The sequence below is a fragment of the Carassius auratus genome, unplaced genomic scaffold (assembly GCF_003368295.1).
Source record: "Carassius auratus strain Wakin unplaced genomic scaffold, ASM336829v1 scaf_tig00215336, whole genome shotgun sequence".
NCBI classification, from domain to species: domain Eukaryota; kingdom Metazoa; phylum Chordata; class Actinopteri; order Cypriniformes; family Cyprinidae; genus Carassius; species Carassius auratus.
The window spans coordinates 5,323-25,733 of record NW_020528041.1 but is presented as its reverse complement, the minus strand read 5'-3'; the positions used below and the strand labels follow the sequence as shown (position 1 = coordinate 25,733).

Sequence of the window (20,411 nt, the reverse complement as noted above, 5' to 3'; positions counted from 1 at the left end):
AGTGTTAAATGTATTCTAGATCAGGTCTGCAATGACCCGTGCTGTGGCTAGCCTTTTCAGTAAGTGTTTCTTTATGATGTAAGAGCTTCAGATTCAGCTATCAGAAACAATGACCCTCAGCCCATACAAACAAAATAAATACAAGTTTAACAGTATTGTAAACAAGAGAACAATTATAGATTACCACGCTAAGACCAGTATGCAATTTTCAAAAGTTTTTTAATTTGTTATAGTATTTATTTAATATTTTATTGTTTTATTTGTCTTCACAGTGCCTGAGAGGTTTGCCCACCAGTCGCCAAAGCTTCAGTATTGTGTTTGGAGAATGTCCTTAAAGCAGCAAGGTAATATTCAACTTACAAAAATACATCTGACACGCAAAAAAAAAAAAAAAAAAAAAAAAAAAACTTATTTAAATCCACAAATAGATGTATAGTGCAAAAAATGACTAACTTCTGTTTTTAGCCCATAACTGTGAAAATGGTCACATGAATCGCTTAACAAAATGTGTTCATTCTGAGTAGGGGTCACATGGCATTAGGGTATTACCAACAAGAGTCAGTACCATAACAACAAGGAAGATCAGCATTATTTTGACAGGCAATTTAGCATGGTTTTCTGATTTCTCGAAGCCATCTCCTCCTCTGTAATGGTGCTGAGTCTATTCATCTTCCTGTCCACAAACATCACTTCCCCAGTTGTCTCCTTCATGGTCAGTTTCTTCCCACTGCTTTGGAGTCCAGCTGTGTTTCCTGCTGTTGTTCCCCCAATAGTCGACTTTGCTGACTACTGCATGGTATTCATTTAGTGGCAGAGTATGTGTTTGCTGGTTCTCATAATGAGCGTTTTGTCTTCCCCTCATGCTCATCCAGGTCTTGCCCTCATAAACATCTGTGTTCCTTTTTTCCTGCGTTGTTGGAGCAAATTTTATGTTTTCAGAATATAAGAAGTATAAATGATAGGGTTGGTATGTTGAATTTGTTAATAGACTTTTATATCATATAATAAAAACCTCAAACCATATTGGTATTTCCTGACTCTTGATGCTTTTAAAATATTGATTAATTTTAATAAGGAAATGATTGACTGTGCTCTATTTGGTATTTGGCCTGCACTCTGCTGCTGGTTTTACTTATTCAAGTTCCTGTCTCTGCCATGCTTCTGCTCTAGTTCTGGTATTAACTCATGGATGGAGGGGCTCATCTTCATCACTGACGTCCTCATCACTTTCATAAGGCATAGGCCTTTGCCTAACTCTTCCTTTAGCAGCCGTGTCGGCATTGTTTGGTCTCTATGAAGATGACACCAATGAATAATATCAATGAAGAGTGTATTAAACCATTGTATGAGCATTTTAATTATGGATGCAAGAGCAACTTTGTTTATCACAAATACTGAGAGAAAAAAAGTATCACCATTTCCACAAAAAAGTTAAAGGGATAGTTCAATCAAAAATAAAAATTCTGTCATTAATTACTCACACTCATGTTGTTCAATTACAATATTTCTGTATTACTGATCAAATAAATGCAGTCTGTTGGAGCATAAGAGACTCAAAAGCATTAAAAACCTTGCAGACCCCAAACGGTATGAAATGTAGTGTTAATTTCCATGTATACTATAAATACCCATTTATATTCTGAAGAAAATACGTTTTGATTTAAAAAAAAAATATATATATATATATATATATATATATATATTATACCTGTTTGTGTGTCTCTCATTTTGTCTTGTTCCAAACTTTGTTTGATGTTGACCCACTCAACTCTTCCTCATCATCTTCCTCTGCCGTCACCACAGGCTTTGATCTTGCTGTTTTTCTCAGTATTTTGGGGTTGGCTTGCAGCCTGTGGAAAGTTAAGTTAAGTTAAAGGACAGGAATGTACTTGCTTTTGTCTCTCAGCATTCACAAGAGTGAGAAAGTGAGCATTCAATGTTCCCTCCCTGACTTGGATCCTGAGAAGAGAGGACCTGCCCTGATTAATGACATCTACTGCTCTCCCTAATGTGGCAACTGTCCATACTAAATTTGGCCACAGATCACCAGCGAGGTCAGCTGTAGGCAAAATAAACTCCAGGAGTTTTGAAGTGACACGAGAAGCCGTTGGCCTCATGCTTCCTGACATGATTTCAGGAGAGCTGAGGCACGAGGGGGACATTGATGGTGTTGTTTTAGCTTTTGTTCAAAGGAACTTCAGCTACATCTTTTAGAAGGAGATTAACAGAACCACTGAGAAAAATAGAACTACAAAGAAAAGAGGATTCAAATCTTAATGCCCTTGCTCTTGACACTGATGCTTTCCATCTGTGCAAAAAGTGGTCACAGTCAGAGGTAAAAGACACTTCTGCACACTGTTTTGTAAGAACTCCCCATTTATCCTTGTAGAACATTAAAATACAATGATACAGCAATCATCACCCAACTACCTGGGCACAGGTAACACAATATGTATTCACAGAAGGAGCAATCAAATCTTCTCAACTTTGAACTTCCAGTATAACCAGTTCAGCTGTTTATCATTTCAGTCACACACCGTCCTGTAGTCTAACCCCTATCAGGGAAACAATGTTCTTAGTCTAACACTTGTCTGGTGCAAAATTATGTAAAAGTAAAATATCACTCAAATTTCTCAGTTCATTCATAGCATGATTTTTTTATATATTACTCAAATCATAATTTGTGTGATTCATGATTTATTTATAAAACACTTGAAAAATGCAAATGTCAATCTAAAACTGTAGAAATTAGATATGTTCTTCAGGTGGTCCACTGTTTTACTAACTGTGCAGAGTGGTTTCAATATCTGGGTACAAAGGAGAGTAAATGACACCCTAAACACTGAGGGTATTTAGCAACCCTTCTCCAAATCCTCAACACGGTGCCTTCTCCATTGAACCACAGATCAAATTGCTGGACAGCTCCACATAAAAATGAAAGGCAATTCTAACTGGCGATCCTTTGGCCTCAGGAAAATGTGTGTACTCAACAGCCCCAAATTGTGTCGCTCGGGTGTTCGCAAAAGTTCAACTGTGAAGTGATTCCAGAGGAATTACGGTCTCTCCACTCCAGACCTCTTGAGATCCAATAAGCCTGTTGGCAAGGTCAGCAAAGGTTAACCTACGACACCACGGTCAAGATCCAACAGCTCATTCCCCTTATACAGGAAAAGTGCACTACTTGTCTCATAAAAGAGTGCAGGAATTCAATGTGATGTATTTTAGGCAGTTCAATTCTGAATGTGCATACAGACTTTGAAATGCACTGCATGTGGTTTCAATAATTAAAAGTGCTTTAATTAAATAGCTCTATTGTACTGAGCTGTGGCCTCAAGCTGAGGGCCTTTAGTAACTTTGAGCTTTGTCACCAATGTCTAAATCCCCTTTTTTTCTGGTCCGCACCACTTCGTCCCAACTGCAACGCTGCCAATAGGCCAGTCAGAAGGCTCTGAGCAAAAGTGGGAGTCAGTAAAGCAGGGAACGGGTCAGAGGAGGGTTCCCAAACCTGAGCATCTCCTTCTCTCTCCCAGACAGATAAATCTACCGCAGCCCACAAGCTTCTCTGAATGCTCCAGCCCCGGCTCATATGGTCCCTATTAAGAGTACTGGGCTGATGTGCCAAAGCATCTCACACTCACCCTCTGTATGGCTGGCCTGGCTGTCTCCAACATTCTCAGCTTAGTGAGGTCCAATAAGCCTTGTGGCCCGGCCACTGACATCATCTTCCTGAGGACCTGGTAGTCTGGCTTTTCATTAGCCAAGGTTTTCACACTGAACAGGTCTCTGCAAGGGGTCAGAAAGAAGGACATCTGAATACACAAAAACCTAAAGGACTAGTTCTGTCAAAAATTCTGTCACCATTTATGTCCATGACCATGTCATTTATTTATGACCATGTCATTCCAGACTTTCCTTATTCTGTGGAACGCAGAGTTATTTTTAAGAACATTTAAGTTTTTGTTCAAAAAATGAAAGTTGGGCTCCAAAATTTTCAAGTAGCATGAAATTAATCTAAACACCTCCATTTATTCAATTAATTTGATAAAAATGAAAGAAGTTATTCTCTTTTAAATAAAATCAAACAAATACAGAGACTACATCGATTATAACAACATAAATCTTGAATGTCAAAACTTGGTTCTTGCATGCCACATGACCAAACGTTTGATCTTCATATTACCATATTTGATGTAAACTGTACATGCATGCATACAGAAAAAAATTGGACTATGCCATTTAGGTTGTATAGATTCATTCACCCTACTTTTATGTGCTTTTTAGGGCTTGAAGATTTCGACTTTCACAATATGGATAACAACAGCTAAAGCTAGCCATATCAGCCATATCACCATGGAGCCCAAGACCGGTTGCCCACTAAAGTTGAAGCCTGGTCAGTACCTGTATGGGAGACCTCCTGGGAAAACTAGGTTGCTGCTAGAAGAGGTGCTAGTGAGGCCATAAGGGGGTGCTCACCCTGTGGTATGTGTGGGTCCTAGCGCCCCAGTGTAGTGATGGGGACACTATACTGTCAACAAGCACCATCCTTCAGATGAGACCTTAAACCGAGGTCCTGACTGTCTGTGGTCATTAAAAATCCCAGGATGAGTAGAGGTGTGACCTACTGTAGGCATCCTGGCTAAATTCACCCATTGGCCTCTGACCATCATGGCCTCCTAACAATCCCCATATCTGCTGATTGGCTTCGACACTCCGTCTCCTCTCCACCAGTAAGCTGGTGGAATTCTGGCACAATATGGCTGCTGTCACATCATCCAGGTGGATGCTGCACACTGGTGGTGGATGAGGAGTACCTCCTGACAATTTAAAGTGCTTTGAGTGCCTAGAAAAGTGCTATATAATGTATGGAATTATTATTATTATTATTAGAATGTTCTTCAAAACATCATAATTTGTGTTCTGCAGGGGAAAAAGTATTTAAAGACATGAGGGATGACTTCTTTCTTTGGTGGACTACAACTTTAATACTCTTTAATAAACAATCTTGAAAATCAGATGCTGAGCAGGACGCATTTTATGTTGATTTATCCTGCAGTTGACCCAGATGCCTACCTAAAGCATGCACAAAAGTCCGGCCAAATGACAACCTGCATCTGCAGACTTAATTTTCATTCCAAAGGGAACAAAAAAACACATCTTCCTAACAAATGGACGGTGGCAAAAGCACGATGTAAAAGGGCCTCTCTGTTCATACAAGAACACAAATGTGTGTCTAATATGGGCACCTTCCATTCTTCACTGTAATAAATATGCTAGATGCAGTTCTACGCTGGTGCACATTCTCTTTGTGGCAGCCCAGCTGAATGTATACCACATGTGCAGCCTTGATGCATGTTAGAGGTCTTATCTTTCTGGTCCAGCTGCAGCCAACCTCTCAAGGTTGGGGGAATAAGGCCTCATCATAATCATAGATCACAAAACCCCCTTTCCGAAGACGCACATGCCCTCACTCCCTGTGGAGGAGGGAAAGATACTGCGGGGACACTACAGTCCATTGATTAAGGAGAAGCAAGAAGATTGCGCTTGTGGGGATTGTGAGGAAGCTTAGTCCCTGTCCCAAACCTTGTTGATCAATGCAAATGGTCCGCACACTCATGTGCACCTACCCGTGCTGGAGCCAGAGGTGGACATGTTCAGGACAGAATCTGGCAAGCTAGACATCAGCCTGTGGTCAAGAGATGATGAAGGGAAAGTTTAACCAGAGGTCCTTTTGCAAAATGCATCTGAAAACATATATTTGCTTTCAACTGGAAATACACAAAATAAAAATAATAATAAAAAAACTCTATTCTATATTTTAAAGATTCTTATCCACAGCTTAAATTTCCAGGCAAGAAAGAAAATCTGAGGCCTTGAACCTTTGGTGGAGTTGCTTTAACAAAACAGTTGAGTGAATAATTTAGGCTGAATAAGCACAGAAAGCCTCTGATCAGAAGCCACTGTACACAACAAAGCACAAAACCTAGACCTGTGGTGAAAAGGGGAACGTATTTGGCCTTAGCCTCCTTGACCTCAGCTGTGTTCTTAAGAGATGAGAGCCAGGGCAGAGTTCCACACTGCCAGTGAAGCAAGCAGTAGCCCAACACCTCCAAGTGTCCTTGTCTGGATGGGGATGTTGGAGAAAGTGAAGATAAGGAAAAGAAGTTGAGTGTCGGTTGAGAAGCGAGTCAAAACCCATTGATTGAATGACACGTCCATTGGCTGCTGAAATATGCCCTTATAAAAAAGGCTGAGAAAGGTGTATGTGTTGGGTGGGGGGAGGGGTTTGATAGAGAGGAGTATTTTGTTTTCTCAGCTGGTTCTCTGGCATGCTTCACAGGCTAACGGGCTTTTCCAAGAGAGGCTGAAAGTTGAGAGACCTACTAGAGTAGGTCAGTTTCCTCCCACCAGAGTTCCTCACATCCCTCTCACACTCCCACCTCCTTCGTCTGGTCTGGCGACTCGTCCAGGAACCTGATCCTGACGGCCTCTGACATGATCCAGACAGACTGTGGCCCGGCCCGACACTCTCTCCAATGGAGAGCCAAGCAGTAAAACAAAGAAATAAATGTCTGGGCCCAAATAGTTTCCACATGTTTCTGGATTCCATGGGGTCTCCACTGGCCTTAGGAGAAGAGTCTGAGAGTGTGTGCATGTGCTCCCTAAACCTCCTCCTACTCCGATTCTGCCACAGCACATTACACAACTGCCATCTAGTGTAAGTGTCTTTTGTAAACTAAAAACTTTTTACAAGGCCACTTCATAGTTCATGGTTCTCACATTTATTTAATAATAAAAAAAAAGGTTTCAATAAAGATTTCTTAAGTTGGTTTGTTTTTTGATTCACAAACTATTGATTTGAATCAGATTTTAATGTGGTTAAATTTAAGTCCAACTCTTGGAATGGATGCAGTCCTCGCATATTTTTTCATATCTACCTCTGTAAATTATACCAAGCTTAAGACTGATTTAAATCACTAACTCATCTTCTTGGACTATTCATTGCAAGAACTAACTCAAAAGAGCCTGATAGTTCAATGGGGATTGAAGCGTTCAGTTTGGAATCTGGAAAAATGTCACACTTTATGTTTTTGTTTCACTAAAAATAACAAGTTTATAAGAGTCATTAATTAAGGAATCAGACTACAGGTTTCATGTTGTTTATATTTGATTCACTAAACAGCACAATCAGCTCACAAAAGAGTCAGATTACATTGATCATATTGAATGTTTGTTTTTTATGTGAGACCTGTAAGAATATCTCAATATCTCTTAATAATTCTTAACCTCGGTAACAGAAGAGATTATTACTTTTGGACCAAGTACAAAGGTTTTGGTCTTCAAATAAGCCCAAGAGAACTGGTTTCACACTTGCATAAGCTCAATGAGAATCTATCCCAGTTCAGGTTTAACAAAATCACTCTAATGTTACAGCAAAAGCATTTACTTATGAGCACTGAGTATGAAATGGCCTCACTTAAACTGACTGATTAGTCTCACGCTACCAGACAGACAGCAGCAGCATTTAGATATGAAATATTCATTTTGGATCCTAGCTATGAAACTAAAATGCGTTTTGGGTCAGACTGACCAATTACAGGTTGACTTTAAGCCAAGGATCCTCAATGAAACACATTCAACTTAATTTAAATCTGAATGGTACAGTTTTGTCGAGTTAACCTTCTGTTAAGCATGTCCCTTCATGAAAAACTTAATCAATAAGGGTAAATTAAGGCACATCATTTGTTCGTGCCTAGAGAGTGTCTTAACTAAATACTGTAACTGCAGCCCATCTCCTGAGAATAACCTATCGACTGCATTCTTCAAAAGGGAAAATCTCTGACTAAATCCATGACCATCATTGATCCTGCCATGCCCATTATGGAGTCAGCCTCCTTGCCCGCTAGCCAGCAACACCATTAGGCAACGTATATAGGTTTTCTTTATTTTTCTTTAAACTTGACCAAACTAATTTAGCAAACACACAATTTAATAGAAAAGATTTTAAAATCCCTCACTGGTGACCTTGAAAAAGGGCACTATGACTAAATACCAAAGTGCACAAGATAAGACATGCTCTGTAAACATTTTGTCTGCCTCTGTAACTGGGAGCGGAAGGGGTGGTCTGCCTGGCCTAGTCCTGACACCGATTCATTTATAAAAGGCTGAACCACAAGAACGGTGTATTCCAGGCTGAGCACAACACCTTCCATCAGATAAAAGCTGTTGTTCATAATTATGGCCTATTGTTATTGTGATTATCCAAAGCGCCATGTCAAACTCTTGAACCTCTTCTTCTGAATTTCAGCCGGCTCACTTCAAACCCACAGGTGATAATTAGGCCTTGGCTTTAGCATGGGGTTCAGCAGGACAAAAAGTGCCCGTTTCTGCACTCCTCACCATGGAAACAAATCAACACCTACACGGGGTGCAATGGGCCAAAAGAAAATAATCTACATTCATCTACAGGTCAGATTATGCTAATGACCTACACAAGAGCAGCTGACAGTCAAGAACGTCAAGACAGATGCAGTGCAGTGACGTCGGCTCGGCCACAGTGTGTTTGCTAGTGGTACAGACAAGGTTTGTTCAATTTATAGCCTTGCTGCTTTGAGTTTAGCTTCAGGAGTGGATCGGGACACTAAACTCTCGAGTCGGTGCATCAGTGGTTAGGTGTTTTTATAAACTCTCAAGTGTTATATAACTTGCCATATGCAGTGTGATTAACAGTGTAGTTCAACTAGCCATCCATTCACAGAGCAGTGAGAAAGAATCAGGACCATATGTAGAATCCTGTACATGAAAAGTTAACAAATTGTATCAGGTAAAAACAAACGGCCTTGACTGAACGAAGCCAGACCTTGGTCTGAACCTCAGCATGATTTACTTTCTGATGTATCAAACACTATGTTGTTCTGAGTCCGCACTATGAGCTACGAGTCATGTACTTTTTTTCCATTTATATCACTAAACAGTAATAAAACACACAGGCATTCACACTTATTTATCTTTCACATATAAAACCATCTTCATAATATAACAGTTCTGTTAAGGAAAAATGGAATTAACTTGTTTCATTCTACATAAAAGCCTATTGTTTTTCTTGCCAGTGATTTTCTAACTTGTTGACAACATGGACCCCCAAATATGATATTCTCTTTAAAAGGGTGCACTTCCAAAAACATAAAGGCAAATATATATTTTGATGTATGTTTCCCTATATTTTTTTATTGAGAAAAACAGGCATGCTACTTACAATAAATAAATAATAATTCAAAAAAATTATATACTAAAGAAAATTACTGAAACTGTAATATCGTCTAATGCAATAAATGTGTAAATGTAAAATAGTATTGCATTAAACATATTTAATATATAAATTATCTAACATTAACTTTAACCATGTAAATATTTTCATATTTTCCTGAACATTTTTGCAGATCACTCGGCACCATGGGGTTCTTGCTACAACTTGCAACATAAAAAAATAAAATAAATAAAAAAACTTTTAAAAAATCACCCATTGTCAAATATTGAACATTAACCCCCGGTTTCACAGACAAGGCATAGTCTCATAATAAAATGCATCTCTGGGCTGTTTTAACTGAAAGAAACGTGTTCTGTCTGATCTTAAAACATGTCAATGCCACTGATTTGTCTCAAAATGCACACCTGTAATGTTTTTTTATTTTTTTTTTATAAGTTACTTTATAAAATATACTTAAAAACTTATAAACAGGCCTAAACATTTTTTGCTGACTGGGCATCTTGTCTTTTTTCCGTGCACTTTCGAAATTAACAGCAATAGAAACATGGCTATCAGCAAGCTTTACCACTGTGTACTCAGTATTGAACTCCTGTAATATCTTATGGCCAATGAGTTCAGAGATATTGGCTTTGAGTCCCAGTTCAACAACACACCAAAGCTTTAATTAATAGTAAATGCATACAAGATGCAGGTTATGACTTTGACTAATTAGGGATTTCTTGAATTAAGTCTGCCCAAGTAAGCATGGATAGAACAATCAATATCCAATGAAAAGGACTGTACACAATTTACTAGTTAATGTGTTTCCAATAGCATGACCCATTAGCTGAGGACATGGTACTGACAAATCCCAGCAATATAAACAGGACCACATTATACGGTGAGTAAAATGGCTAGAGAATTCATAGTTTTTGGTGAACATGAGATTACAACTCACTTCCTTCCTTAATGCATGTTCCTTGTGTGGCGAATACATTGATTCAAGCTAATATCCCAAAGAAGGCCCGTCTTTGTAATCATTAATCACATTTCCAAAACCCCTTTCCTTTTCCCTATTACAATTCCCAATCATTATTTTCTTCTTTTAAATATCCTGTTTCACTTGCAAATAATAATTATGGAAGTAAAATTGATTGTACATGGCAATTCATGTTGATTTCAACTTGTAAACGTTGGACATTTGTGCATTGTAACATGTTTCTATCTCAGTAATATCTCTGGGTGGCTTCAAAAAATAAAACTAACAACACATTTCACTTGCTCCTTTGTGAACATCAATGCTTATATACTTAATAGTGCCATTGTGTCCTTTCTTGGGATTCTCTTTGCACTCTTTATGCTCACCATTAGGACAGTATCTATATGCAAGGCCATAGTCAGCCAGGTACACCTGCAGGAGATAAAGTCACCATAAATCATCCCAAATACATTTCCTTTCAAAATGAATCCCTCCTACTGTATATGGTATGTTAGTGCAAAGCACAAAGAAATTGGTTTAGTATTTAGGTTGTGACAGCAGATTGAGAAGTTAATTGATTATACTCAAGAGTGAGTTCCAAATGTCATCAATGCCGGCTCGCCGTCTTAGTAGACGATCAATGAAAGTAATAAAAAACTACTCTTATTTGAGTATGTGCTGCACTTGAATAGGTATTACATACACAAAAAGATAACCAATCGTTTAAGATGGAATTGTGTCGATGTGTATGCAGCCTCACCATGTCCCAATAATAGATTGGCAGCCTTAATGTCAGCATGGACGTACTCATTGTCATGAATATATTCCAGGACATCCAGCTGTTGAGGGCAAAGTGACAGAGGTTAGCTTGAATAATTTAGTAACCTCGTAATGACCTACTGTAATGACTTCAGGCAGATAAGCTGGATGCAAAGCAGCTAAACCATCAGCAAATGCAACGAACGTTTACTCAAAATCCACCGTATTGAGTAATGCTGCAAATACTTTTTGCCTTGTCACACTTATGTTCAATCAAATCCTCTATATAAACTGAGGTCACATTATACCTACTCATAGGTCGAGGTTACAGTTTGTCTATATATTGTAATGAAGCAAGCAGCAATTTTGTTATTGTTGACTATAACTAAAACAACAACAAAAAATCATTCTAATAATTTAAATGCAGTTGAAATAAAATTAATTAAAATACATAAACTTAAAAAAACTTGACAGCTAAATGAAATAAGTTTAAGCTGAAGTACTAAAATTACAGATAAATACAAGCATTAAAAATGTGAACACAAATAAAAGGATATAAATAATAACACTGGCAAGCAGCTCTAAACTCAAACTAAATGTTGCATGAATGTCAGCAGCGTCTCACCGTGTGGACACCCAGCTGTAGCACGGTGGGCTTCTTCAGTTGTCCACCATTCTCCATGAACACTATTTGCAGGTCTGTACCCAGCTGATCCATCATCATAAACTTGTACCTGCATAACTGGAAAACAAAATGAAAATGTACTTAAATACACAATTAGCAACACTGAAACACAATATTATATATATAAAAAAGATGCACTTTATATTTTATTTAATTTATTTATTTTATTTATATATATATAAAAAAAATTTTTTTTTGCCATTTAACAGTGGGCAGGATTGTCATATAATATTTAAACATGAGACTGATAAAAATAACAAGAAAAGTGTTTCCCAGACAAACTTTTATTTTACCGTTTTAAAACTGCATTGGCACGATCCCAGATTTATTATTCAGAGTATTATTTTTATTTTTTGGGTTCATCAAGATTCACAGAATTATGTTTTATTAACAAGGTTCAGGAGGAGCATGTCAGATACTTAGCCTAATTAGCAGAGGTGGAGCGCACTTAAGCTAATCAAAACTATGGTATAAATACAGCTGACTTACCTCTATCCATTGACGGTTTATCAGTATCCCGCCTCCACCCCATCTCCTCCTCTTAGAGTTCTTTTTATACTTTTATATGGGAGATACTCTTGGTTCAGGCCATTCCCGAGCTCGGGGCCCTTTCCCGGACAGCAAGCAAAATATGCATTCTAGAACTTCAGCTAATTATTTGTAAGCGTGAACTCATGAAATGAGAAATTAATGACATGACATGAAGTGTTCATGTCATGATGTAAGATGATATGAGTCAAACTCAAGTATCATAGTGTAGCCTGCCTTGTAACGTAACTTTCAATCAGTCCAGACCCCCAGTAAGCAAAAACCTCAGCTATTTGAACTTCTTCCAATGTTTTACAGGGATTTCAGAGTTAAAACATGTTTTAACCATAATATGATATATTATATTATGTCCAAACTCCTGACACTGCATGCCCATTTTATGTATTTGCACATGCTTTATAAACACATAAAGTGATACGTACACACACTCTCTCACACACTCGTAAAGAAGCACTTCTGTCTTGACTGGCTGTGCACCAGATTGACAGTAGGCCTGGGGCCTTTTGGAGAAACCAGCTTCATTATCAGCAATTTGGTCACTCTCTCTGAATTAGAGCTCAAACAAGCTGGGATTGCACTAACGACCACAGAGGTGCATGTTTGCTTTGGTTTATTAATACGCCTAGCCAGGCTAATTTACATCTATAGCCACTTCATCAGTGACATGCACTCCATGTTTGAGAACTCTCAGATGAAGATGAGGGGTCTTCAGCATTTTCATTCAACATACTATAAAGACTGCATCTGTTTCTACCTCCTTTAGCAATAATACAATGAGTGTTTATGGTGTTCTTTTGCTTGTTTGTTTTTAATGTCTTGCATAACAACAGAATTCCATCACAGGATTTAAGTTTAAAAATGAACAAAGTTTCTTACTAGTATCTGGCTTTGCTGCTCGTTGGTAAAATGTCTATTCTGAGAATAATGGTCCATTTTCATGAGATTCCTGAAAATGTACAGTATATATAAAAATCAGAAGCGCCATAGACACTTAACCTATTTATATGAGTATTAATGAATTTAATGTTTCAATATATTTCTTACTGCTTTGATCACAAAAACAGTGTCATCTCGGACAGGGACAATCACATCTCGAGAGGCTGTAAAATGGGTAAAAAAAAAAAAAAATAAAAAAAAAAATATATATATATATATATTAGTGCTGTCAATCGATTAAAAAAAATTAACTAATTAATCGCACAATTTTTTAAAATTAATCGCGATTAATCGCGATTAATCGCAATTAAAAGACTGAAACTTTTTGGATATGTAAATGTAAAATGTAAATAATTAATGTAAACTCAAGACAAAGAAACTATTTAAATTCAAAATATGATTGTTTATTGGAATTTTTTTAACTTGTAACACAGATTTTCTCATGTAAACAACATACCTGGCTGCAATAAACCATCAATATCCTCCAAATTAACTGTTGGCTTGAAAGCCATATTTATTACAGAAATAAAAACACAGGCATGTAAGTACCATTTGAATTTCAAAACAATCAATGCCAATAAAAAACAAAAATGATTTCCATGTTGAATTCTAGCACGTCCTGATTTTGCCAAGTCCTCGTTGTCCTGAGACCAATATTTTTTTATGATGACCCTGGGACAACAACTGCCTCAGCCAATCAAAGTTTATGACGTCATCACTATGTGCGCAGTGCAGAGTCCGCCAAAATAACAGTAACGCCCCTCTTACAAATTCAAAGAAAAGAAAAACTGTCCTGCATCTGCAACCACCGTGATACCAGAGAAGATAGCAAGTAAAAGGTAAGACCACAACTTTTTAATTTCTCGTATAAATTTATATCAGTATATTAATGATAGTACAATTCATATTTCTTTTTAGATTATTTTTACCACCGAAGTTTTAACGTTAGTTTGCATTGGAAAGTTAGCCTAAATAAAACAGTCTGATAAATGTTGTTTTTACATTTATTTCATTTTTTATATCGTGCCAAACTATAAAAAGGCTGCGATTAAATACTGGCCGTATTGCGATCTTATTTTCTGCCGGTTTAGCGCTCGGACTGCCGCCACCACAAATTTTCTTAATATTTCTCTCGTTAACATGTAAAGTTACTTCACTGTGCCATTGTCCATTTCCGTTTCGTTGCGTCCAGTAGCATTCAAAGACAAACGTCCGAAATGCGGAACAAAACAGCGCTAGTTTGCTCGCCGCACGGACCATTCAGCTCGGTCCACCATCAGACAGTACTGCAATTCGCTGCGAGATCCAGGTAGAAGCGATTTATTACTGATCTATTACTGTAATAATCCGTGATCACTGATTTATTCTGTTACATATGAATATGATGACCTCAAGTCATTACTGATTTATTCTGTTACATATGAATATGATGACCTCAAGTCATTACTGATTTATTCTGTTACATATGAATATGATGACCTTAAGTCATTACTGATTTATTCTGTTACATATGAATATGATGACCTCAAGTCATCACTGATTTATTCTGTCACATATGAATATGATGACCTCAAGTCATTACTGATTTATTCTGTCACATATGAATATGATGACCTCAAGTCATCACTGATTTATTGTTACATATGAATACGATGACCTCAAGTCATTACTGATTTATTCTGTTACATATGAATATGATGACCTCAAGTCATTACTGATTTATTGTTACATATGAATATGATGACCTCAAGTCATTACTGATTTAATGTCACATATGAATATGATGACCTCAAGTCATCACTGATTTTTTGTTACATATGAATATGATGACCTCAAGTCATTACTGATTTATTCTGTTACATATGAATATGATGACCTCAAGTCATTACTGATTTATTCTGTTACATATGAATATGATGACCTCAAGTCATCACTGATTTTTTGTTACATATGAATATGATGACCTCAAGTCATTACTGATTTATTCTGTCACATATGAATATGATGACCTCAAGTCATTACTGATTTATTCTGTTACATATGAATATGATGACCTCAAGTCATTACTGATTTATTCTGTCACATATGAATATGATGACCTCAAGTCATTACTGATTTATTCTGTTACATATGAATATGATGACCTCAAGTCATTACTGATTTATTCTGTCACATATGAATATGATGACCTCAAGTCATCACTGATTTATTCTGTCACATATGAATATGATGACCTCAAGTCATCACTGATTTATTCTGTCACATATGAATATGATGACCTCAAGTCATCACTGATTTATTGTTACATATGAATATGATGACCTCAAGTCATTACTGATTTATTCTGTCACATATGAATATGATGACCTCAAGTCATCACTGATTTATTGTTATATATGAATACGATGACCTCAAGTCATTACTGATTTATTCTGTTACATATGAATATGATGACCTCAAGTCATTACTGATTTATTCTGTTACATATGAATATGATGACCTCAAGTCATTACTGATTTATTGTTACATATGAATATGATGACCTCAAGTCATTACTGATTTATTCTGTCACATATGAATATGATGACCTCAAGTCATTACTGATTTATTCTGTTACATATGAATATGATGACCTCAAGTCATTACTGATTTATTGTTACATATGAATATGATGACCTCAAGTCATCACTGATTTTTTGTTACATATGAATATGATGACCTCAAGTCATCACTGATTTATTCTGTCACATATGAATATGATGACCTCAAGTCATCACTGATTTATTCTGTTACATATGAATATGATGACCTCAAGTCAACACTGATTTATTGTTACATATGAATATGATGACCTCAAGTCATTACTGATTTATTCTGTTACATATGAATATGATGACCTCAAGTCATTACTGATTTATTCTGTCACATATGAATATGATGACCTCAAGTCATCACTGATTTATTCTGTCACATATGAATATGAATATCTCAAGTCATCACTGATTTTTTGTTACATATGAATATGATGACCTCAAGTCATCACTGATTTATTCTGTTACATATGAATATGATGACCTCAAGTCATTACTGATTTATTCTGTTACATATGAATATGATGACCTCAAGTCATCACTGATTTATTGTTACATATGAATATGATGACCTCAAGTCATTACTGATTTATTCTGTCACATATGAATATGATGACCTCAAGTCATTACTGATTTATTCTGTTACATATGAATATGATGACCTCAAGTCATCACTGATTTATTGTTACATATGAATATGATGACCTCAAGTCATCACTGATTTATTCTGTCACATATGAATATGATGACCTCAAGTCATTACTGATTTATTCTGTCACATATGAATATGATGACCTCAAGTCATCACTGATTTTTTGTTACATATGAATATGATGACCTCAAGTCATTACTGATTTATTCTGTCACATATGAATATGATGACCTCAAGTCATTACTGATTTATTCTGTTACATATGAATATGATGACCTCAAGTCATTACTGATTTATTCTGTCACATATGAATATGATGACCTCAAGTCATTACTGATTTATTCTGTTACATATGAATATGATGACCTCAAGTCATTACTGATTTATTCTGTTACATATGAATATGATGACCTCAAGTCATTACTGATGTATTGTTACATATGAATATGATGACCTCAAGTCATCACTGATTTATTCTGTCACATATGAATATGATGACCTCAAGTCATCACTGATTTATTGTCACATATGAATATGATGACCTCAAGTCATTACTGATTTATTCTGTCACATATGAATATGAATATCTCAAGTCATCACTGATTTTTTGTTACATATGAATATGATGACCTCAAGTCATTACTGATTTATTCTGTCACATATGAATATGAATATCTCAAGTCATCACTGATTTTTTGTTACATATGAATATGATGACCTCAAGTCATTACTGATTTATTCTGTTACATATGAATATGATGACCTCAAGTCATTACTGATTTATTGTTACATATGAATATGATGACCTCAAGTCAGCACTGATTTATTCTGTCACATATGAATATGATGAGCTCAAGTCATTACTGATTTATTCTGTCACATATGAATATGATGACCTCAAGTCATCACTGATTTTTTGTTACATATGAATATGATGACCTCAAGTCAGCACTGATTTATTCTGTCACATATGAATATGATGACCTCAAGTCAGCACTGATTTATTCTGTCACATATGAATATGATGACCTCAAGTCATCACTGATTTATTCTGTTACATATGAATATGATGACCTCAAGTCATCACTGATTTATTGTTACATATGAATATGACCTAAAGTCATCATATGAATGCTAATGTATTATTACGGTTTTAAATCTGTTTAGAAGAAGTTACAGTAAGCATTGCATTGTTTTCTTGAGATTATCATGGATTTTAACTTGACATTATTGATGTTTAGTCTAATTGTTCGGGTCCCTTTGCTTTTTAGATTTCGACATCAGAGATGGAGGAATTCATAAAAACAACGGTCTACAAAGAGGAGCGCTTTAAAGGAAACAAAAAAGAGACTGATATAACAGTCCATGTTTTAGAAAAGGATTTAGATGCCTGTGCATTTATACAGCAAAGACTCACTACCATAAACACCTCCAAAGATGCCAACTTCAGGACTGTGAATTCTGCAAGTTTGCAAAATCAAAAAAATGGATATTTCTTGTTTTCATGCAAACGGTCTGGAGCATGCACGCAACGAAGTCAACGTGCCAAAGGATGCAAGGCCTATGTTTCCTTTAAAAAGAGGACAGACTGGCTCAACAAACTGGTTATAGTCGAAAGGCTTTACACCATTCATTCAGGACATGACCCATCAAGTTCTTCTGAGGGCCACTTAGAAAACATTAGTCAAGAGCTAGTCAAGCATATTCAGGATTTAATATCTCTTGTTGTTAAACCAGACACAATTCTCCTAAAATCACATGAGTGGTCAAAAGAACAAGGACATACTGATCTCAACAACCGAGCTTATTTTGTTACCCCAAAAGATATTGAAAATATTCGCACATGTATGATGCGAAAAAATCAGCAACACAAAGATGATGCCACTAGTACCTCACGCCTTCTGGAGGGCCCTTTTAAAGACTATGTTATTTTTTATCAGCCTTATAGTCCTCAAACAGATCTTGTCATAGTTCTGCAAACACTGTCCATGAGAGACAACCTTCAAGAATATGGAAGAGATATTGTTTTTATGGATGCGACACATGGTGTCAACCAGTACGGTTTTCCTTTATTTACATTACTTGTCAGGGACAGTCATGGTCATGGAATCCCTGTTACCTATATCATCTTGGGGAATGAAAAGCAAGAGACACTTCATTTGGCACTGGAAGAACTGAAACCAACATTTCCTGTACCTCCGAGGTAAATACAAACAGAAATGAATAAATTAAATTAAAATGTTTAATATAGTTTTTTTAATATATACAATAAATGTTTCAATACTGTTTTGGGTATACTCAGTTTCTTAAAGGGTCAGTTCAACCAAAGATCACCTGAATGAGTACATAGCAACTGCAATTAATGTACCATATTTAATCTAGTGCACAGCAAAGTGTATCCTCTGCACAGGATGTCTAAAAACACATGGCTATATGTATTACACAGATTGTGTAATTAGGAGTCAAGCACCGATTTTGAGTCTATGGTCACCCATAGAACTGCTTGTGGGAAAGTTATGAAATTTGCCACACTGATAGAGGACAGTTTCACCATTAACTGCAGTAAATGTCTCCAAACTTTACAGTGCCACCACATGTACAAATTCATGTTTATGCTAAATATAAATTCTTAACAAAATTATTTTTTTCCCTGATTCCTTGGCTCAGTACAATTCAGTTGGTGCCATCATGTAATTGTGCAATTATCTATGTCCTTTTCCATAAAATAAAATTTTTCCCGGTAATTTTTCCCACCCAAAAAAAACAACAACTAATCTTCCCTTAAATGGTTGCTCCAATTTTCTAGAAAATCAAATCAGATAATCTTCAGACTATGCTGGTAAAAAAAAAGTTATCAGAAGCTTTTTGATAAACCCAACGATTCTTGAATAACATGCAAACAAATTCGAAGAAGGGCATGCAAACTTGGACTCAAGGCTATATTTCTGCAATGGTTTAGCATATTTAGACCAAACTTGCTACTTGGTAGATGTTACAGTACAAATTGGTTTGGTTAGTAACTTCTAAAGATGGTAAACAACAAAGTATAAAACATAAGGCATATATATATATATATACACTTGGGTATAGGTCTGCAGTTCTTATACTAATAACGTCAAACATGATTTTCCTTGTCCATTTTTACAGGAACATGAATTTAAGAAGAAATCTGAGATGTTTCACTGCCAGTTTAAGAACTTAAAAGATGTCTGCAAGTACTTCAGGAACCACTGGGAGACAATTGGTCATCTGTGGTCTAACTTCGGAAGATGTTATAAGCATGGAGACTCTGACACAAACAATCTAATAGAACGGTATTTATAATTTTTATGCATGTTTACTGCATTATGTATTTTTGGACTTGCTAGTGTATTTTGGAAGCTAGTGTAGTGTTTTGAGTATTTATTAATTTGTTCAAAAGTGTACATTGTAATAATTCCAACCTGTTGCTGCACTTCATTCTGATCAAATTTTCCCCCTTATAGTTTCTTCCACCGTTTAAAATACCAATTCCTCTGTGGCATCCGCAATCGTAGATTGGATCATTTGATTGCTGTGCTGCTGAACAAGACTGACAAGTACTTCAATATAATACAGGATTTGCAGTCTGTTGGGAGGGTCAGTAACCCTTTGAAATGCAAAATGGAAGAAATAAAGCAATCTGCTGAGAGGATGCTAGAGAATGGATGGGCCATGAAAATTACCATAGCTTCAAAAGAAACATATGTATACAATGTTCCATCTGAGAATAATCCACATATAGTTTACTGTGTGTGTCCTGCAGAACAGTTCTGCAGTTGTGAAGCTGGTAAAAGGGCACATACGTGTAAGCATCTCTTTTTATTAAGTCTTCTCACTTGCTGTGGTCCTGAGAATTTTCCAGACATGGACACACAACTGCAGGCCCATGCCAATAACTTGATTCGAACAAATAAGTATAGCATTACTGCAAAGCCTCAAAAAACAATAGAGGTTGAAAGCTTATTTGGAAGAGCAGCATCAAAACCGTGTATTGT

The 20,411-nt window shown here is 36.4% G+C and overlaps 1 protein-coding gene and 1 pseudogene across 2 annotated transcripts; one reads left to right on the top strand and one right to left on the bottom strand.

The window, feature by feature from the left end:
* Positions 1 to 302: 302 nt before the first annotated feature.
* LOC113094343 (serine/threonine-protein kinase VRK2-like) lies at positions 303 to 14,324 on the bottom strand (annotated as a pseudogene).
* LOC113094346 (uncharacterized) lies at positions 13,771 to 20,020 on the top strand. 2 transcript variants are annotated; one of them, XM_026260051.1, is made up of 3 exons: positions 13,771 to 14,461; positions 17,667 to 18,598; positions 19,543 to 20,020. In XM_026260051.1, exons 2-3 carry the CDS (start codon positions 17,682 to 17,684, stop codon positions 19,595 to 19,597), a joined length of 972 nt encoding a protein of 323 aa, XP_026115836.1. In that variant the 5' UTR covers positions 13,771 to 14,461; positions 17,667 to 17,681; the 3' UTR covers positions 19,598 to 20,020. The 2 variants fall into 2 exon arrangements, with proteins under 2 accessions (XP_026115836.1, XP_026115837.1); XM_026260052.1 differs by lacking the exon at positions 13,771 to 14,461 and having other exon boundaries at positions 17,498 to 18,598.
* The last annotated feature ends 391 nt before the right edge of the window (positions 20,021 to 20,411 follow it).